This window comes from Ovis aries, chromosome 5, assembly GCF_016772045.2.
Source record: "Ovis aries strain OAR_USU_Benz2616 breed Rambouillet chromosome 5, ARS-UI_Ramb_v3.0, whole genome shotgun sequence".
In the NCBI taxonomy this organism is placed as follows: Eukaryota; Metazoa; Chordata; class Mammalia; order Artiodactyla; family Bovidae; genus Ovis; species Ovis aries.
In genome coordinates this window covers 56,336,579-56,358,742 of record NC_056058.1, presented here as the reverse complement: position 1 = coordinate 56,358,742, position 22,164 = coordinate 56,336,579, and the positions used below count along the sequence as shown (strand labels likewise).

General features: G+C 46.8%; 1 protein-coding gene across 4 annotated transcripts in view; it reads left to right on the top strand.

Moving 5' to 3' along the window:
- Positions 1-22,164, top strand: part of DPYSL3 (dihydropyrimidinase like 3) — a 117,441-nt gene that overhangs the window by 89,622 nt on the left and 5,655 nt on the right. For all 4 annotated transcript variants that reach the window (XM_015096117.3, XM_060415894.1, XM_027970374.2 and 1 more), the window contains exons 7-12: positions 6,562-6,630; positions 11,089-11,209; positions 15,047-15,203; positions 15,896-16,037; positions 17,881-18,051; positions 19,448-19,627. In XM_015096117.3, coding sequence (XP_014951603.2) covers positions 6,562-6,630; positions 11,089-11,209; positions 15,047-15,203; positions 15,896-16,037; positions 17,881-18,051; positions 19,448-19,627 — 840 coding nt within the window. The remainder of the gene's footprint in view (positions 1-6,561; positions 6,631-11,088; positions 11,210-15,046; positions 15,204-15,895; positions 16,038-17,880; positions 18,052-19,447; positions 19,628-22,164) is intronic.

The window sequence follows — 22,164 nt, the reverse complement described above, 5'->3', positions numbered from 1 at the left end:
TCCCATTTATTTTCTCATTTCTTCAGTGTTGCCAGAGCTCTCAAGCTCTAAACCCTTCTAAGCACTGTGCTTAAAAACAGAACCTGGCCTCAAGGACCTCACAGTCTAGGAGGAGGAAGTATGACGGCAAATAGACAAGCAAGGGACAAGTATCAATCGAAGGTGCTATTAAAGCATTCTGGGAGCCAGGGTGGACAGAGGAGGAGGAGGAGGTTCTCATATTGGGTCATTTGGTGGGAGAGCATCGCTGATTCTGTTTTGAAAGTGAGTCCGAGCTACATGACACGCTCTGTCCTAAAGAAAAACTCTTAAGACAGCATTTCTCAGAAGCTGGAAATCTGATCCAGGACTGCGTAACTCCTGGCCTTAGATAATGAAGAATTCGTGTCTTGTGGGGATCAGACGTCCCACTGGTTTCCTAGAAATCATATTAAGCAACCCGAGGAAAGAGTGATGAAAGCAAGACCCCAAGGCCCAAACTGATCGTTTGTAAGGAAGTAGAGAGCACTTCTGTCTCCATCTCCTGGGGTGCTTAATGGGCTCAACGCACAGATGTGTCTTCGCCAGGGCCTGTTTATCTCAGAAGTGTTCAGGGTTGGCTTCCGCTGGGAGGAGGTGGCCAGCAAGGAGTGCCAGCTCTCTCAGTCCATTTGATAACATTAACAGCAAAAGCGCTTTATTCATTCTTCCCGAGAGTGCTCCCGAGTACTCTGTGCCAGGCACTAGGCTCTAGAGGGAGTCAGCACAGAGGTAGGCCAGCACTCTTGAGAGCTCAGGCTGTGCTGTAGAGGTTGTCCAGGACGTGGTGACGTGATCAGGAGGGGTGTGGGGGCACGTTGAGAAGCACCCTCATCTCAGCTTCTGCCACAGGTCCCATTGGACAGCACTTACTGCTGTGTGCCGGGCCCTGGTCAGGGTTCTCGTATGTTCCCATCCAGGTCTTCACCCAACCCTTTCAGGATGGCACCAGCCTCCCCCTGCTTCTACAGATGAGAACACTGAGGCTCTGAAGGGTGAGGTCATTGGCCCAGGGACCACAGCTAGTAAGTGGGAGAACTTAGTCTTAGCTTCTCAGGGGGTGTCTCTCCGTGGGCATTTCTACCCAGAGATGGAGAGAAGGCGCCCTCTCTACCCATCCAGCTGCAGGCTCCTGAAGAGACCAGCACCCGAGCTGTGCAGGCTGCAGCTGTCAGGCTTTCAGACTCTGAGTGCTGTCTCTCCAGGGGAGGAGGTGAGCTCAGAGTGCAGTCTCCACTCCCTTATGACCAACGAGGCTAATTAGTTGGGCCCCTGACAGCCCTCTCCCATGCCCCCCACACACCCAGATAATGAAGTCACTTTCCAAGGAGGCTCCAAATGCCATGCTCCCATGGGAGGCATCCCAGAGGTGTTGGAGCTGTCACTTCTCTCCTCCCCATCCTCCAAGGTTTCAGGGGAGCGGCCAGATGCCCCAGCCCTCCTTCTAGATTCCCTCGCAGCCAGACTCCCTGCTTCTTCATGCTTGACTCTGTGGAGGCAGACAGGCTCCAACTCTCAGCCCCTTTCCAGCTTTCTTTGTGGCTTCTGAGCACAGAAGTGACTCCAGTGTTCCCTGCCCACACCCTTCCCCCACCTTGGGCAGATCTGTTCTCCTCAGGAAAAGAATAAGGGTATTTTCCCCCCAATTGGAATGAGTTTCTCATGTGTGTTTATTAAATTCAGCTCGAGCTGAAAGATTTTATCACCTTGTTTAAATGGAGGCAGCTGCTGTGCTCAGAGCTTCTTGCTGCACTTTATGCAAAGTGACTAATGAGCGAGAAGAAATATTTCCTATGGGTACCAATAAGAGACATTTTCAAAAGTTTCAGTAGCATCTTTAGCCAATCATCCAACAAATACCTACTGAAGGCCTACTATGTGCCAGGCCTTGGAGAGGGAAGGTGAAAAAGACAGGGTCCCTTTCTACATGGAGCAACCAAAACTGTGATGTAATTATAGCAGTGATGAGTACCTCAAAGAGGCCACATGTCCCCCACCCACATCAGGCAACATCCATGGGCCTTTATAGGCTATTCTTAACCATCCGGTTGTAGGGACCCCATGGTTTTGGGAATAGGTCATCCCAATGAGAACAGTGCTCTAGAATCAGCTATGGAGCTTAAAGAATGATCTCTGGGATTCTCTGAGCTCCAGAGATCCTGATTGGGGAGGTCCAAGTAGAACTCGGTCAAGTGTATCCTGGGAAAATTGGCTTGGTTATGGGAGTGCTCAGAGACCATTGCTTGAGCACGTTTCATCCCGTGCATTGTCCTAACACTTTTGGACAAGGTAGGAGTGAGAATGTTGCATGAGACAGAAGATCCTTAGTTGAACATCTCATCCCTTGTGTGGCTTCACGAAGCAGTTCAGAGTCAAAACCCACCAGAGTTGGGAAGAAGAAATTGCGTTCAGTCCAAGCTTTGATGGGAGGGGAAGAATGAAAAGTGGAGGTGCTCTGCTGGCAGTGTCAGCCTCTGACCTTTTGTCAAATTCTGTAGAGCTGGAAGCCGTGACCATTTTACTTCTCGTGGCTGCCTATAGTAAATGCACCTTCCTTCCTCCAACTCCCAAAAATATTTAAGTGAATAAAAACATAAAAAAATAGAAAGTGTTTTTTTCCAGGGAGAAGGAATCCCTTCCTTTCTAAGCATCTCATAGTTTCTGGATGAGACACAGCCTCGTTCAGCTCACTCCTTCCTTTATCGCCTGTGTCACCAGCACGAGTTTCCTAGGAACTGGCCTCAGTGCTTAAGCATGAATGTCTGCAAAAATGCAGCTCTGCTGCTGAGGACTGGTGCCAGCTCCAATTAACCTAGCCACCTGCTTCTTCCAGAAAGCCAGCCAAGTCTGAGGAATTTAGCCATCAGTGACAAGGGCTAGAGAGATCCACAACCTAGTTAAATAGAATTTGACCAAAAGGCTAAGTCAGGTAATACTGTATTTAGAGGCATTATTTTGTCTGGTTAAATGCTGAATCTGTTTATTGTAACCATCCATTTAAAGCATGAGAGTCTGAGGGGCTTATTAAAATGCAGAATCCTAGATTCTAACTCATATATTCTGATTTGGGAGACCTGGGTAGAGCAGACATCTGCACTTTTACAAAAGCAACTCAGGAGATTCTGATGCAGGCAGTGGGTGGACCATCTTTAGATTAGACTATTCCAGCATCACTTTTTCAAGCCTCAGTTCAGTTCAGTCGCTCAGTTGTGTCCAGCTCTTTGCGACCCCATGGACTGCAGCGCACCAGGCTTCCTTGTCCATCACCAGCTCCCAGAGCTTGCTCAACCTCATGTCCATTGAGTCGGTGATGCCATCCAACCGTCTCATCCTCTGTCATCCCCTTTTTTCATGTCATGCCTCTTGTCTTCAATCTTTCCCAGCATCAGGGTCTTTTCCAGTGAGTCAATTCTTCCCATCAAGTGGCCAAAGTATTAAGAGTTTCAGCTTTAGCATCAGTCCTGCCAGTGAATATTTAGGACTGATTTCCTTTAGGTTGGACTGGTTTGAATTCCTTGCAGGCCAAAGGACTCTCAAGAATCTTCTCCAACACTACAGTTCAAAGGCATCAATTCTTAAGCACTCAGCTTTCTTTATAGTTCAACTCTCACATCCATACATGACTACTGGAAAAACCACAGCTTTGACTAGATGGACCTTTGTTGGCAAAGTAATGTCTCTGTTTTTTAATATGCTATCTAGGTTGCTCATAGCTTTTCTTCCAAGGAGTAAGCATGTTTTAATTTCAGTCACCATCTGCAGTGATTTTGGAGCCCCCCAAAATAAAGTCTGTCACTGTTTCCATTGTTTCCCCATCTATTTGCCATGAAATGATGGGACCAGATGCCACGATCTTAATTTTCTGAATGTTGAGCTTTAAGCCAATGTTTTCTCTCCTCTCTTTCACTCTCATCAAGAGGCTCTTTAGTTATTCGCTTCCTGCCGTAAGGGTGGTGTCATCTGCATATCTGAGGTTATTGCTATTTCTCCCAGCAATCTTGATTCCAGCTTGTGCTTTATCCAGTCCATCATTTCTCCTGATGTACTCTACATATAAGTTAAATAAGCAGGGTGATGATATACAGCCTTGACGTACTCCTTTTCCTATTTGGAATCTGTCTGTTGTTTCATGTCCAGTTCTAACTGTTGCTTCCTGACCTGCATACAGATTTCTCAAAAGGCAGGTCAAGTGGTCTGGTATCCCCATCTCTCTTAAAATTTTTCCACAGTTTATTGTGATCCACACAGTCAAAGGCGTTGACATAGTCAATAAAGCAGAAATAGATGTTTTTCTGGAACTGTCTTGTGTTTTCGATTTTCCAACAGATGTCAGCAGTTTGATCTCTGGTTCCTCTGCCTTTTCTAAACCCAGCTTGAACATCTGGAAGTTCATGGTTCACATACTGTTGAAGCCTGACTGGGAGAATTTTGGGCATTACTTTGCTAGCGTGTGAGATGAGTGCAGCTGTGTGGTAGTTTGAGCATTCTTTGGCATTGCCTTTCTTTGGGATTGGAATGAAAACTGACCTTTTCCAGTCCTGTGGCCATTGCTGAGTTTTTCAAATATGCTGGCTTATTGAGTGCAGCACTTTCACAGCATCATCTTTCAGGATTTGAAACAGCTCAACTGGAATTACATCACCTCCGCTAGCTTTGTTCGTAGTGATGCTTCCTAAGGCCCACTTGACTTCTCATTCTAGGATGTCTGGTTCTAGGTGAGTAATCACATCATCGTGGTTATCTGGGTCATGAAGATCTTTTTTGTACAGTTCTTCCATGTTTTCTTGCCACCTCTTCTTAATATCTTCTGCTTCTGTTAGGTCCATACCATTTCTGTCCTTTATTGCACCCATATTTGCATGAAATGTTCCCTCACACATCGTCGTCAGTCGTGTCCGACTCTGTGTGACCCCACAGACGGCAGACCACCAGGCTTCCCCGTCCCTGGGATTCTCCAGGCAAGAACACTGGAGTGGGTTACCATTTCCTTCTCCAGTGCATGAAAGTGAAAAGTGAAAGCGAAGTCGCACAGTCGTGTCCGACTCTTAGCGACTCCATGGACTGCAGCCCACCAGGCTCCTCCATCCATGGGAGTTTCCAGGCAAGAGTACTGGAGTGGGGTGCCATTGCCTTCTCCGAAATGTTCCCTTGGTATCTCTGATTTTCTTGAAGAGACCTCTAGTCTTTCCCATTCTATTGTTTTCCTCTATTTTTTTTGCATTGATCCCTGAGGAAGGCTTTTTTACCTCTCCTTGCTATTCTTTGGAACTCTGCATTAAAATGGGTTTATCTTTCCTTTTCTCCTTTGCCTTTTGCTTCTCTTCTTTTCACAAATGCTTATATAGGCCTCCTCAGACAACCATTTTGCCTTTTTGCATTTCTTTTTTCTTGGGGATGGTCTTGATCACTGCCACCTATACAATGTCACAAACCTCTGTCCATAGTTCATCAGGCACTCTATCAGATCTAATCCCTTGAATCTATTTCTGACTTCCACTGTATAATCATAAGGGATTTGATTAAGTCATACCTGAATGGTCTAGTGGTTTTCCCTACTTTCTACAATTTAAGTCTGAATTTGGCCATAAGGAATTCATGATCTGAGCCACAGTCAGCTCCCAGTCTTGTTTTTGCTGACTGTATAGAGCTTCTCCATCTTTGGCTGCAAAGAATATAATCAATCTGATTTCAGTATTGACCATCTGGTAATGTCCATGTGTAGAGTCTCCTCTTGTGTTGTTGGAAGAGGGTGTGTGCTATGACCAGTGTGTTCTCTTGGCTGAACTCTGTTAGCCTTTGCCCTGCTTCATTCTGTAATCCAAGGCTAAATTTGCCTGTTATTCTTGACTTCCTAGTTTTGCATTCCAATCCCCTATAATGAAAAGGCATCTTTTTTGGATGTTAGTTCCAGAAGGTCTTGTAGGTTTTCATAGAACAGTTCAACTTCAGCTTCTTCAGCATTACTGGTTGGGGCATAGTCTTGAATTGCTGTGGTATTGAATGGTTTGCCTTGGGAATGAACAGAGATCATTCTGTCGTTTTTGAGATTGCATCCAAATACTGCCTTTCAGACTCTTCTGTTGACTATGATGGCTACTCCATTTCTTCTCAGGGATTCTTGCCCACAGTAGTAGATATAATGGTCATCTGAGTTAAATTCACCCATTTCAGTCCATTTTAGTTCCCTGATTCCTAAAATGTTGATGTTCACTCTTGCCCTCTCCTGTTTGACCACTTCCAAATTTCCTTGACCTATGGACCTAACATTTTAGGTTCCTATGCAATATTGCTCTTTACAGCATCGGACTTTACTTCCATCACCAGTCACATTCACAACTGGGTATTGTTTTTGCTTTGGCTCCATCTCTTTATTCTTTCTGGAGTTATTTTTCCACTGATCTCCAGTAGCATATTGGGCACCTACTGACCTGGGAAGTTCATCTTTCAATGTCCTATCTTTTTGCCTTTTCGTATTGTTTCATACTGTTTCAGGCCTCAGTTGAGCTCATATAAAAATTGTTCTCTATTCTTTTCTCATTCTAGGAGCAAACCCGGATGTTGGAAATGGGGATAACTGGCCCAGAAGGCCATGTACTGAGCAGACCAGAGGAGGTAATTTTCAGGAGCATGGGGGTGGGGTGGGGGGTTGGTTGGGGAGGTAGAGAGAGAAGTAGGAGCAATGGAGGCTCTTTTTGTTTTTCTTTTTTTATTAGCAGTATCTTCCAGGAGACTCCTGTTATCACAGCAGCCTGGTTTATGGCCTGCTGCCCATTTTATTTTAATTTTTTAAAACTTTATTTTATATTGGAGTATAGCTGATGAACAACATTGTGATAGTATCAGGTGGACAGCAAAGGGACTCAGCCATACATATATGTGTATCCATTCTGCCCCAAACTGCCCCCAGTCCGTGCTGCCACGCAACACTGAGTAGAGTTCCCTGTGCTGTATGGTAGGACCTTGTTAGCCATTTAAGTGTCCTGTTGCCAATTTTATATTATAATGTTTGCATCTAGCCCCTCCCTCAGCACACATACATAAGGTGTGTGAACAAACTCTTTGAAAGGTGCTGGGACTCTGTAAAGGCCAGACAGACCTGGGATGTTTCTTCCAAAGACCATGTCTGACTGACCCAACTCAAGGCCCCTGAGAAAATTAGAAAGGAATGGAAGGAAAGTACTTATTTCTGACCCCTGACCTCTCTAAAGAGAATCCAAGTCAGAGGGCACTCCACAGTACCTCAGTAGGATTATATTTAAATAGCGGTAAATGTTTAGATCCATTCTTAATCATTGTGAAGCCCAGAGACGTTTCCACTTCTTCTTTTACTCCATGTTCTATTTTAGGTCCTGCACAATATCAGCCATATTGATAGTGGGCTGAGTGGGTTTTTCATAGGCATGGTATCTATTGATTTGCATATGGTGACAAGGACATCCAGGTACACGTTTCCCACATGTAAGATGCGTGCTGATTAGCATCACTGCTTAAGAGCTGAAGAATGAGTGAATGGTTACTAGTGGCTGATTGGACATGTCTGGGCTGTCAGCAACTTCAGTGGCTGGCACAGGCCCAGAGCTGGGAACTGGCTACTATGCCTGAGAGCACATTGGCTTTCAGAGACCAGCCTGGCACCTGGAGGGAATTCCAGGCCCTCTGTGTCAGTGAAGTGAACCCTTTCCTGTTCTATCATTCCAAGCCTGGCATCCTGCAACAGGTAGGAGATGGATAAAGAAACAGTGGTACATATATACAATGGTACATATATACAATGGAATATTACTCAGTCATAAAAAAGAAGGAATTTGAGTGAGTTCTAGTGAACTCACTAGATGAGTGGATGAATCTAGAGCCTGTTATACAGAGTGAAGTAAGTCAAAAAGAGAAAGGCAAATATCATATATCAATCATACATTAATATATGGGTTTTAGAAAAAATGGTATTGATGAACCTATTTGCAGGGAAGGAATGGAGACGCAGAGGTAGAGAACGAACTTGTGGACACGGCAGGAAGGAGAGGGTGGGGCAAATGGAAAACGTAGCATCGACGTATGCACACCATCGTGTGTAAAATAGATAGCTGGGGAGAAGTTACTGTATAACACTGGGAGCCCAGCCTGGCATTCTGTGATGACCTTGAGGGGTGGGATGGGGGCAGGAGAAGGAGGGGATGTATATATAGTTATGGCTGATTCATATTGTACAGCAGAAATGCACACAACATTATAAAGCAATTTTATTTCAATTAAAAACAATTTTTAAAGACAGATAGGAGAAGGAACCACAACCAGAAATCACAATATTCCCATTGTTCATCTCTGTTAGGGTCTTTTTAGAGAAAGAAAATGTAGCACACGTAGAGAAAAGTATTCCTGTCCTAAAGGTGCAATGGATTTTCCCAAACTGAACACACGCAGTCACACAACTACCACCCAGCTGGAGAAACAGAACATTATCAGCACCCTAGAAACTCCTTGTTTGTAATGCTGTTTTTGTTGTTGGTTGAAATAATGTGTGATTTTGTGATCATGGCTTTGGTCAAAGTGTTCCTGAAAAGTCTGTCTCCTGCATACCAAGTCCCTTCTCCGGGATACTTGCTTGTAGCTAGTGTTACACTCATTGCATATAACAGAGATCAATGTCCTTTCCCCGGTCTGAGTACTGACTATTACTATTATGTAAAGAAGCTCAAGAAAGATGAAACCACTGGCCATCATGCTCGAAGGACTGGAAAACACCCAGTGTGAGCAGGCCAGGGTGATCAGCAGTTTGTGCAACTTTTCTTAAACGCTGGTCACTGAGGAGATGTGCTGGCAAGACAGAGTCCTACGGCGGCAGCCAGGGGATTTCTGAGCAAAGTCTATTTTTGTTCCTTGGTTTGTTTTTCCAACCCCCCCATCCCACCCTTCCTCCCTGTTCCTGTCTCCTTTTTAGTAAAAAGCCTCTCAGCCATAGATCTCCACAGCCCTGGAGGCCCTTGTGGGTGAAGCTGGAGGGTGATGTAACCTTCCAAAGATAGTCGTGTTGTCAAGGTGCTGAAAACCCTGCAGTGCTCAGGGTGGCAGGGGTGGGTGGGGGGTGAATGAGATCAAAAAGGCTGGGGCCGTGGTCATGGGGGAGCTGGAGTGGTCAGCATAGGCACAAAGAAGGAGGCCTAGGCATATGAGGAGCAGCCCCTCTTGAGTTCAAAGCACACCTGGAGAGCGTCTTGAGTGATGCTGTTCAGAGAGCTGAAGCCAAAGCTCAGAGATAGCTCCTGTGATGTCGGGGTGCTTCAGGAAGGTGGCCACAGTCACTTGTGCTGCGGGCTCCGGGATCTTGATCTTGCCACATGGAACAGAAAGCAGCCTGGAGGAGGCTAGCTGGACCAGCCAAGTGCTTAGAGTCTGTTTGCTAAGCCGCACCCACCAAGGGCAGTGACTGGTTTGCATTATAAAAATATTAGGCATCTATCTGCAAGTTATTTTGATATTTTTTAAAGTGTTGGGCTGCATGGCTAACCAGAGTGTCATATTTATCCAAAAAAAAGCTGTTGCCGATTGAAAGGAAAAATGCCAGCATGTGTGATTTGGGCTGAATTGGACTAATTCGGGTTTTCGGTAGTAACGCAGGCTCTCTCCCTCTGGTCAGAAGCTGTCATCGGCCATACAGCCAAATAGCCAGCCTTCAGGGAACACTTGCCTCGTTCCAGGATTGGGCCTTACAGGATTGCCTTACAAGGATGAACTATTTTAGTCCTCTCAATAGCTCTGTATGTCAGGTCCTATTATTATCCCCACTTCACAGACGAGGAAACTGAGCCTTTGGGAGGTTGTGTAACATTCCTGACGTTACCCAGCTTCTAAATGGCAGACTCAGGACTTGGACCCAACTCATGAGAAGAGGCCAAGCTCTAAGATCCTGCTTTGTTAATAGAACAGGGGAAGAGTCATTATTTTGTACTTATTACAGTCAGTTATGTTGGTTGACATGTTTAAAAACATGACTTCTACATTAGGGTGGGCTGGAGGAGATCAGTAATAAAAAAAAATCTTGGAGTTGAGAAGGCTGGGGATGATTAGTATAAGAAATGCCTGCAAGAACTGACCCATTGCTGACCATCCAGGAAAGGATTTAATACCTAGTAGCCTTCACTGGGGAGAAGACAATGGCACCCCACTCCAGTACTCTTGCCTGGAAAATCCCATGGATGGAGGAGCCTGGTAGGCTGCAGTCCATGAGGACGCTAGGAGTCAGACACGACTAAGCGACTTCACTTTGACTTTTCACTTTCATGCATTGGAGAAGGAAATGGCAACCCACTCCAGTGTTCTTGCCTGGAGAATCCCAGGGACAGGGGAGCCTGGCTGGTTTCTGTCTATGGGGTCGCACAGAGTTGGACATGACTGAAGTGACTTAGCAGCAGCAGCCTTCACTGGGGGCTTCCCAGGTGGTGCTGGTGGTAAAGAACCCAGCTGCCAATGCAGGAGATGTAAGAGATGTGGGTTTGATCCCTGGGTTGGGAAGATCCCCTGGAGGAGGGCATGGCAACCCACTCCAGTATTCTTGCCTGGAGAGAATTCCTTGGACAGAGGAGCCCAGCAGGCTATAATCCATAGGGTTGCAAAGAATTGGACATGACTGAAGCAACTTAGCATGCACACAGGCAGCCTTCACTGGTTATTTATACATACTGCTGTTGGGGTTATGTTTTGCCCAGGGATTCTGTCCTGGGCAGATTGGGGAGCAAAGGCTTCCATTATGTGTGGCCCTTGTGATAATCACAGGAAGAGGAGAGAAGAGGCCATTGATGCAGTGCCCACTCTGGCCAGGCACTGCTCTCACCTAACAATCCCCGGCTTACACACCCTGCTGATCTCCACTTCCCAGGAGAGCGGCGGGGTCTGAGATGCCCAGTGAAGGGACAGAGTTGGAAGCCACAGATCTGAGGTTTGGATCCAGGGTTGTGGAGCTCCAGGTCCTCGAGACTTATAACCTCTGTTTGGCCCTGCATTCTCAGTCTGTGGAGGCCGGGGGTGGTGCTTGGAGACAGCCCTGTTCCCTTTGACTCCCAGGATTGTTTCTTGCAGCTGGAAGCTGAGGCTGTGTTCCGCGCCATCACCATTGCTAGCCAAACCAACTGTCCTCTCTACATCACGAAGGTCATGAGCAAGAGTGCGGCCGACCTCATCTCGCAAGCCAGGAAAAAAGGTGATTTGGGCTCCAGAGATCTCAGAACCCTGAAAGAGCCATGTGACTCCTTCCTCCCAGCTGTCCTGTATCAGCGGTACCTGTTTGGCTCATTGCCCTGCTCTCTGGGAAGCTCATCATCCTTGTTAGTCCGTTGGATCCTTTCTGCATCCTGTGTGGATGGCAGGATCTCAGGGTTTCTTCTGCTTGGCAGATGAGTAAACTGAGGCACAGGAAGGGTAAGTAGTCTGCCCAAGATGATACAGCTTGAATCTGTCCTTTGGAGAGTTGGTACATCTTTTTTCTCCCTGTGATCTTTCACTGTCAGTTCGTATTATCTGAACTTTATAAATGGACACATTAGTCAGGATTATATTGAGTGCAGCAGTCAGAATCCCAGCCAAAGGACTTAAACAGTTATTGGCTGAAGGTGTTTTAGGCGTGGCTGGATCAAGGGATTTAAAAAATTCTATTATGGCTCTGTCACTCTTATGCCTTTCTGGACTCTGCTTTCTTCTCTTTTGGCTTTATCTTCAGTATGAACAGTGATGAGAATTAATGCTCAAAGCTGCTGTTGTCCTCCACAGTTGGTGGGGGCATGATGAAGGAGTGGAGAATGTCTTTTCCAACAGCTCAAGCAAAAGTCCCCAGAAAGACTGCCGTTGCCTTGGCTTGGGGCGTGGGTTCATCTCTGAACTGGTATCTGCTCCTGAGATGGTGTAATTGGCCAGGGTTGAGGGGAGGGAGTGCAGGGGTGCCCAGCCCCTGAGCCGTGCAGGTCAGCACAGGTTATTTCAGAGCAGGTGTTGAATGGGTCTCCATACGACATCCAGCTACGGTGTGGCTGTCATGACCCCAAGCTCTGTCATCCAGACCTGACGCCTGCTTCCTTCCCCCATGGCTGTTAACTTCGCTTCCTGTGCTCACCTTGTGCCAAGCTCAAGTTCATCGTCATTTCAAAGCTTGGTTTCTTGCTCTCTGTTGTTCTCCTCAGTGGCACCTTAATGGGCCCACTAGTGAACAGAGTGGGCTGAGACCTAGGGGCCGTAGGGGCTTGTGTTTAGTTGCAAGGGAGGATTTCCTAGGCCCGGCTATATGATCATGCCCGCCGTGTGCCGGTCGGGAGACCCACGATGAGTGACTCATTTCCCAAACTCAGAACTGGTCTGTGAAACTCCACATGTGAGTGTCTGAGGGGGATAAAAATAGTCCCAGCTGACTGATGGCGGAGTGTGTGGCTGCCCGGCCTTCCGGCCCAGGAGACCCTTTTCTTCTGGGAGGCGAAGCTTCCTAATTGCTCCGACAGCCTTTCTAGCTGGCTGACTCTGGGGGCACCGCCTGCCTTACTCTGCTCACAGGAAGCCTGCTGGTTCTCCCTCGGCTTCTAAGTGTCTCCATATGATACAGCGTGGCTGCTTCGCTGGGTATGAGTCATCGGGACAGAACCAGGAGAGCAGTCCAGTGCTCCTTACCCAGTCTTCAAGAAGGGAAAAAAAGGGAAAAGGAGAAGGGACCCCTGGCAGTGGGGGCTACTGTTCTTCCAGTGCAGGGGGAACCAGTTCTATCCCCAGTCGGGGAACTAAGATCCCACCTGCCATGGAGCCAAAAAGAGAAAGGAAAAGGAAAGTTCATGGAGGACACCCCCACCCCTCTTCCTGGCCACCTACCATCCTCACCCTCTTGTGCCTTCTGCTGGAGGCTACATCCAGCCTGGGACCCATTCTTGAATGACCTGGGGGCTTCAATGACAGCGTGTTTCAGCGTTGTATGCTGAGTCTTATTTTAAATTTCACGTAGAAAAATTCTTCACCCTTAGCCTTTTGGATCATGACTCTAGCAAGGAGACCTGGTACAGCTTGGTCTCCAAGGTGGAAGGAAGGCATCATTTTAGTGATGAAAGACTGGCTGCTGAGATTGAAGCCAGTAAACATGTCATGAACTGTCATCCTCAGGGAAAGTCAGGAGCATTCAGAGCGAGAAGACAGAGTATGGCAGGATTCATTCTTCCCTCTGGACCAGAGGAGTTTAAGTCCTAGTGTGTTTAATCCCCAAGTGCTCTGTAGCATGTCTGCCTGCCTGCTCAGAATCAACATTAGGAATTTCAGTTTAGTGAGGGCCAATGCTGTACCTTGCACGGAGAGAACTACTTCAAATGTATTGTCACGTAGAACTCACGAAGGACCCTGAGAATTTGGCATCTGTTGTCACCGTTTTTCTAGTGAGGAAATTGAAGCCCGTCTTGTCCAGAATCTCTCAGCCAGGAGAGGTAGACAGTTGTAAATTATAATCTTTGCTTATTCTAGTCTTCTGTCTAAAGATAGTCCAAAGGGAGAGGTGTCCACATGTAAGTTTTTATTTCTCTAAATAGTATTTGAGGGCTTGATTTTCATTTTTTCATTTCTTTGTTGCTTTAGTTCAGTAAATATTTTTGGAGAGCCCTTGAAGTTCTCATTGGTCCTGTGTGGATCCTTCTCACTGCCATCCCAAGGAGCAGGAATATCTTGTGGAAATCATTGCTGTTGCTTCCTTACTTTGCACGTGGCAGACATTGCAAGTCAATCATGAGTGCTCTCTAGTGAGACCAGAGCATATTTAGAATTCTTCCCAATACAGGCAACCAAAACCATTTGATTAGAGTTGAAGCAAGGCAAAACCTGTAGTCTTGGCCATAGAGCTTTCTTAGATGTCCATTTTGTGGGGAATCTGAATGTGGAAGATGGAGGACCAAACTTAAAGAAGCTGAGGGCTGCACCAGCATCTTTAGCCCAAGAATCTGGCACAAAGACACTTGGTACCAACCCACCCTCTATGAGATGGCATTTCCCTTCTGTATCACCATCCCTTCTTTAAGAAGCTCAGCTTAGGTCAGTATGTGTTCCAGTATCTTTCCTCTTGTCTTCTGGTTGGGGCATTTCAGCCCCATATTCCAAAAACAGGGTCCTAGAAGCCAGCCTCATCTTTGCTGTGTCCCAGGTTGTTGGGTGCCCTTGAGCAAATTCCCTTGTTGCCATAGGTTAAGGAGTAACAAACAGGATGGAAAAAAGATCATGAGGCCTGTCATCCGTGGGAGTGGGTTTTACTTTGTGGAGCCAAAGTGTGTCCATGCAGCAGCAGAATCTAGCAGTTCCCAGTGACGTGGGCACATATGGGGCTTTGGACTCTATAGTGGAAAGGAGTATGAGGCGTAAAGAAATCACTTTTCCTTAGCATCTCCCAAGTGCCAGACACTCTGTGTATGCCAAACCCTTCATTTTCACGAGGCTGGGAAGTAGACATTGTCTTATGTGATCAATTCCAAGACTGATTTATTCCACATTTTCACATTCCTGAAATGGGGATGAATCTTATAGTTAATGTATATATTTTTTCTTTTGCTTCAAATTTTAATTTACCTCAAAATTTGAGAAGAAATGCTGCATTTTGTGAGGCCTCCCAGGTGGCTCCATGGTAAAGAATCTGCCTGCCAATGCAGGAAACATGGGTTCAATCCCTGGGTCAGAAAGGTTTCCCTGGAGAAGGAAATGGCAGTCCACTCCAGTTTTCTAGCCTGGAAAATCACATGGACAGAGGGGCCTCATGGGCTACAGTCCGTGGGGTCGCAAAGAGTCGGACACGCCTGAGCCATTGAGGAGGAGTGCATGCTGCATCTTGCAAACAGTGGCTTCTACCAAATACAAATGGTTCCCATTTAGAAGATAGAAAAGCAAAGGCTTAGGAAATCTGGGAATGTGTGCTTGAACCCCACCTGCCTGACTTCAGAGCCTTGAGAAGGCTGAGTAGGGGCCATGATTATCTTAGCCAGTCCCAGGGCAGCACATACATTATGCAAACCCATTGCCTCTCACCCACCCCTTCCAGGAAACGTGGTCTTTGGTGAGCCCATCACTGCCAGCCTGGGCACAGATGGGACCCATTACTGGAGCAAGAACTGGGCCAAGGCGGCTGCATTTGTGACATCCCCACCTCTGAGTCCTGACCCGACCACTCCAGACTACATCAACTCCTTGCTGGCCAGGTTGGTGCAGAATGACAAGCAGTGGGTGTTGCGTGGAGACGTCTTAGGGCCAGTGGAATGGAGACCAGGGCCACCCATCCATCAGCTAGACTAGAGTCTGCAGTAAGAAAAGCACATCGGGAATTCCCCTGCAGTGCTGAGCACAGACAATGGGCTCTCTGCCATTGTATTTTAAAAGATACTCTAGTAATCATTTTAGTAATGGTAACAGCAGTTAATACACATTGTTTGCCAAGCACTAGAGTGAGATTACATATGTGATCTCAATGTTCCTTACAACAAACATCACCCTGAGTGAGGAACTATCATCACTGTTTTACAGATTGAGCCTACTGGAGGTCCAGGAAACAAATCACTTCCCTAGTTTTAACAGCTGGTCATGAGGACCACCGAACCAAAATTATAGGGAGACTTGTTTGCTGCTGCCCTCTATGGATAAGTCCCATCACTCGTCTGGGTCCCTTTTTTACTGTTACATAAGAAGTGATCTAATCCACTCCCCTCATTTTCCAGATGGGGTAACTGAGTCCCAGGGAGTGAAAGAAATCACCCAAGTTCACAGTTGGCAAGAGGGAGGGGAAGGATTCCAAACTCAATGCACGGCACTCCACATCCTTACCCTAGACTCTTGTTTCTGGGCCCCTGGGGAGCCTCTAGTCTCCTAGTTCACATGGATCTCTTTCCTTGGCCAGTGGAGACCTGCAGCTCTCTGGGAGTGCCCACTGCACCTTCAGCACTGCCCAGAAAGCCATCGGGAAGGACAACTTCACCGCCATTCCCGAGGGCACCAACGGTGTGGAGGAGCGCATGTCTGTCATCTGGGACAAGGCTGTGGTGAGGATGGAGGTCACAGGAGGGCAGCTGAGGCCAGATCAGAGTGTCTGCTCCTTGCTCCTCTCCACCCCTGGGGGCGCTGGGTGTGCAGATGAGGCCTCGTACCTGCCCAGGTATCTCTGGAACCAGGTGGTTTGTGAATGTCCCTTCTAGAGTGATGAGTCCCAAGGGCTGGGTTCTCAGGAGGCCTCCTAGATTGTGAAGGACTACGAATTGGTGGTGCTAGTGGTAAAGAATCAGCCTGTCAACGCAGGAGACGTAAGAGATGGTTCGATCCCTGGGTTGGGAAGATCCCCTGGAGAACAGCCTGGCAACCCACTCCAGTACTCTCACCTGGAGAATCCCATGGACAGAGGAGCCTGGCGAGCTACAGTCCATAGGGTGGCAAAGAGTTAGAGATGACTGAAGCAACTTAGCATGCATGCACGTGAACCAGAAACACATCCTTCATCTGATGGTACGAATAAAGGATTGGCTATAATCCTTTGACATGATAGGTGAGGGGTCTGTGACCAAAACTCAAGTCATTTGCTCACCAAGAACGGCCTGCACTGGGCTGTGTGGTCATCCAGAGTGTACAGGTAATTGTCAGAGTCTTCTGGCAAAGTGGTGTGGTTTTACTTTCCTTGTTAACATCAGAGAAGCTGACAAAAAACATAGCCATGCAAATGAAGTCACTTCCTAAGATTTAACTGACCTTTATAAAACTCATTATTAAGTTGATCACTTCCCTCTGTTTTATTTAAAAAATCCTAGACACTCATTTCAGAGCCAAATAAAATACACATCTACACCATGTAATCCAAGTTTCCTTTTTTTTTTCCCCCTCTTGGTTCCCAGGAAGGTCAAAACTAGATTTTAAACTAAATTCTTTCCTTACCCAAGCTTTCTGTTTTGAAAAGGGGGAAAGTATAAATATTTTTGTCTCTTCTCATATAAACTTTTTTCATCTTTTCTTACATTTTTATGTATTTATGAGTATATGTGTATATATAATTATTTTGGCACTATCTGGAACTGCTAAAAGGTAATACATATCTTAAAATTACTCACATGATACCTGCTGAATAAAGAACACTTGGAAACCACAGAAAAGTTCACACATTAAAAAAAAAATCACTCAGAATTCCATAACCCAGGGATAACCATTGTTTTCATTTGGGCAAGGTTCTTCCATATTTATTGGGTGCCTATGCAAATAGAAATATCTAAAATATGGGCTCACAGTTACATTTGCTTTTACTTTGAAATCTCTATAATCCCTTTTGGACTTAGAAGGGATAAATAAGTAAGTAAATGTATGTACATATCTGGAAAAAACATGCATACTTCCAGAGCAGTAAATTCCATCCTAAGCCATGCGGCCATGCATTTGTCCATTTTGTCTGGGTGATCCGGACAGCCCAGAGCTACAGCTGATTCTTCTGTAGCTGGGGTGGACTTCTGTGCTTACCACTTCTGAAGCCCCTCTTTGTATTTCTGGGCCTAAGCCCACCCAGTGAGCTACAGAATCATTGGAAGGACTGATATTGAAGCTGAAACTCTTAATACTTTGGCCACCTGATGTGAAGAGCTGACTCATTTGAAAAGACCCTGATACTGGGAAAGATTGAGGGCAGGAGGAGAAGATGAGATGGTTGAATGGCATCACTGACTCAATGGACATGAGTTTGAGTAAACTCTGGGAATTGGTGATGGGCAGGGAGGCCTGGCGTGCTGCAGTCCTTGGGGTCGCAAAGAGTTGGACACGACTGAGGGACTAAACTGAACTGAACTGTGGTCACCCTGCTCTGAACTCAGAAGCCCTGGAAGGATCATTTTGTGTGTGTGTGTATTTTTACAGGCCACAGGGAAGATGGATGAAAACCAGTTTGTGGCCGTGACAAGCACAAATGCTGCCAAGATTTTCAATCTGTATCCTCGCAAGGGAAGAATATCCGTGGGCTCTGACAGCGACCTGGTGATCTGGGATCCAGATGCTGTCAAGATTGTCTCTGCCAAGAACCACCAGTCGGTATGGCCTGAGTGGGTGGGCGTGGAGTAGAGTGGGGAACATGGGTGGGGAACAGGGACAGGAGAGATGTGAGTTTGTGGTGATCCAGGGTTATTGGGCGAGGATGTGTTGCAATAACCAATCATCCTGAATTCCCAGGGATATAAAAGCTCAGCAGTTTATTTCTCACTTCTGCTTTGCAAAATAGGTGGGCAAAGAGGGGCTCTGCCCATCACAGTCACTCAGGGCAGGGGCCAATATAGGCACCCTCTCTACCTGCGCTATATGACTGCTGAGCCTGGGGACCGGGATGCGGCCCTGAAAGCTTTCCCCCTGCACTGGTCAAAGCCAGGCCTGTGGGCATACCTCACTCCAGGAGGGCCAGCAGTGCAACGATACCTGGTGCCCAGAAGGAGAAAGCACAGGAAAAAAATCAGTCAACAGCTCTGATAACTTCCTCGTGAGGAATTTCATGTGAAAGATAATAGTTAAAGCTTAGTACCCTTGTGGCTCAGTGGATAAGAATCCTCTTTCAATGCAGAAGATGTGGGTTTGATCCCTGGGTCGGGAAGTTTCCCCTGGAGAAGGAAATGGTAACCCACTCCAGTATTCTTGCCTGTAGAATCGCATGGACAGAGGAGCCTGGTGGGCTACAGTCCATGGGGTTGCAAGAGACAGACGTGACATACCACCACCACCTGACAGAACGGGGCATAAAAATATTTGTTAGGAAAATGTATTTTCAAGCACTTATGTTTCAGGCACTATGTTTTTAATTTGTTGATTTTTTGTAACACTCTTGTCCAGGTGGTGCTCTTATTATCCCCACTTTTTAGATAAGGAAGGAGAGATGCAGAGAGATTAAATAATGCAGCAAGTAAATGTGAAGCTAGGATTCAAACTCAGATAACTTGACTCCAAACTAATATCCTTAACCACTTTGCAACAGTGCCTTGCACTTACTGAATAAATGAGGAAGGTAGGGGAAAAGCCCACTTTGGGTGGTAGTGGCCTTTGCTTAAACATTGTGTCAAATCACATTATTGAATGTTGAGCTAGTAGGGGCATAAGGGTTGTATAACCCATCCACCCAGTACAAGACAGCGTATACACCATTGCTGCCAGTTACTCACCTTCTCTTTGAACACTGCCAGTGACAAGAATTTACTTCCATGCGAGGACCTTACAAAAGACTGGAAGCTTCTCTTCACCAGGAAGCCCACTCTTAGCAAGCATTTGTCTCCCGAGGTCTCTGCCTACTGAAAGGTTGCAGACAGTTTGTAAGCTGTTCCCAGCTTACCTGTTGAATCAGTTCCTAGGGATGCTAAAGGTGGGATCCCAAGCCCAGGAGAACTGTGCTTCTCTTTCTCTCCCCACTATACCCATAATCAAGGCTTCGTCCCTCGCCCGTCTCTAGGCTGCAGAGTACAACATCTTTGAAGGCATGGAGCTGCGTGGGGCTCCTCTGGTGGTTATCTGCCAGGGCAAGATCATGCTGGAAGATGGCAACCTGCACGTGACCCAGGGGGCTGGCCGCTTCATCCCCTGCAGCCCCTTCTCGGACTACGTCTACAAGCGCATTAAAGCCCGGAGGAAGGTGAGAAGCAGGTGGAGCCCAGAAGTGGGGGGAAAGGGCTTGGTGACCCATTCTGCACAGGTGTAGGAACCACTAGATGGGGAGGGGTTTGTGTGCTCTGCTGCTGCTAAGTCGCTTCAGTCATGTCCGACTCTGTGCCACCCCACAGATGGAAGCCCACCAGGCTCCCCCTTCCCTAGAATTCTCCAGGCAAGATCACTGGAGTGGGTTGCCATTTCCTTCTCCAATGCATGAAAGTGAAAAGTGAAAGGGAAGTCGCTCATTCATGTCCAACTCTCAGCGACCCCATGGACTGCAGCCTACCAGGCTCTGCCATCCATGGAATTTTCCAGGCAAGAGTACTGGAGTGGGGTGCCATTGCCTTCTCCGCTGTGTGCTCTAAATCCTCCCAGAGAGATTCACAGCAAAGGTCTCTTCCCAAAGGAAAATTGTACAGATTTAATGGACTGAAATCCATTTTATAAAAGGGGGTTTCAAAAACTTTTTTAGCTAAAGAAAGCTTTTTTCCAACGATTTCTCCTCATCTTTAGAGTGCTTTTTCTCAAAGTAGCATTGAAATATTTTAATAATTCAAAATAATTCTGTATATATTTTTAAGAAATAATTTACTCTTTAAGGCTTACAACAAGAACCAGCAGACCACGCCCACCCCTCCATGTCCCCTCTTGTATCTACCTGGTGTTGAACCATCCATCAGGGCAAATGTTTATAACTCTTTTAGCAAGTTCTGTAGTTCAAATAAAATCTTACATATGCCCCTGATTTCACAGATAAATAGGTAGGTAGATACACACACAATAGGTAGGCAGATACACTCACGTTTATGTATATGTCTACTTGCCCCCTACCTTCCTACACATTACAGACAGGGTAGCTCTGGCTGATGGAGGGATGAGGCCCAGAACTCTGTTCGGCTCCCTTTCCTATCCCCGCACCATCCTCCAGGTCACCTTCCTGTAGGGAAGCCTTAGGGCTCTGGGATTGTGAAATCTGAGCCCTAGTCCTGATGACCTTGCCTTATAAAAGGGATAAAGTCTCATCTGTGCACACGGTGTGGGGGGGGGGGAGGGAAAGATGGTGGGGGGGAGCAGGAGGCAGGGGGTTCACTTTGTAAATCAGTGTGGGCCAGGCTGGACCCAAACGCACTTCCATGCCTGGACCCATGCAGGGGTCTTCAACCTACCTGCAGAGCACATGGCCTGGGAAACAGGCTCTGAGAGGGAGGTTGGGTATTGCTTTCAGTTCACACCTTGTGATAGCGTAAACAAAGCAGGACAGGACAGAGGGATGCCGGAATGCAGTTATAAGCAAGGCCTCAGCTGGACCGGTGTTGAAAGGGATCTGGGCCTCATAATCACTCCCTTTGCTCCCTCACCTTCCCACCCCGGCCCCAGCCAGAGGGTGAGGTTTTGGGCCAAGCAGCTCTCTTCATCTGAGGGCACTTCTTGGGTGCGAGTCCAGTGAGACCTTCCTGTTGCCAGCACCCCCAGCAGCTGGCAGAACGTGGGGTGGGGCTTGGGGATAGGAAGTGAGTGCCCTTCGTGATATCATTAGAGAGAAGCTCCCAGAAACTCGGTATGTCAGTGTCCCGCCTGACTCCTAGAGGCCAGTGAATACAGTAATCGGTCATCTAGCCTTGTGTGGATGTTTGCAGCACCAGGGGCCTCCCCATCTCATGAGGCAGCTGGCCAGCCTTGTCTGTGAGAACCGATTTCTTTTTTTCCTGTTTTTATTTTTACATGTAATGTTTTATTGGAAGGTGAACCAATAATCCAACCAGTTATAAAAGCAAAAGTAGAGGATTCCAAAATGATGGAGATATAAGCATATATTAAAATAAATAAATCAGAATTCTGAGAAGCTAGCTACTTTTGTGCAGATAGCCCCACCATGATATTAATTGTCCAATTATTGAGCTCAGATTTGGGGGGTTCCTTCTAGTTTCAGACACAGAGTTACTGAGGCAGTCACTGAGTAGAAGCCAGAGAGAATCCATTTTGTCCAGAGCCCCACGGGTGGCAGCAGCCTTATCCGTAGCCTCCATAGGAACCTGCTGGGCTCAAGTCTGCCTCCCTGAAGCTCACTTCTGCTCCAGGCACCTGCAGAGAATGAGCTGAACCCACCTCTGAGCATCTCTGTGTTCCCAAAGTCATCTGCTCTTCATTCTAAATATCCCTGCAGCCTTTCACTATTCACTAATGATAGTGCTCTCAGGCCCTTTCCCATCCTTCTCTATGAGTGATCATTTTGAAAGTAGGTAACATGGAGTAGAATTCTATAGTCCATTTCTGGCCTAACAGAAGAGAGAAAGACACTCAAACATCCTATATATCAGCTTTGTATTTCCATGAAAATGACTTTGCCTCTGGACCCCAAGAAATGTTGATGAAATACAGTTATTGGTCAAGGTTTTGAAGGAGTACAGATGTAGTCATCCTCTTACCGGAACACTGAGCATCTGCAGATTTGATGAGCCTTGCCTCTGCACTGCACCTGAGTCACAGACGGCTCTGTGTGACTTGGAGTCTTACAGTGGG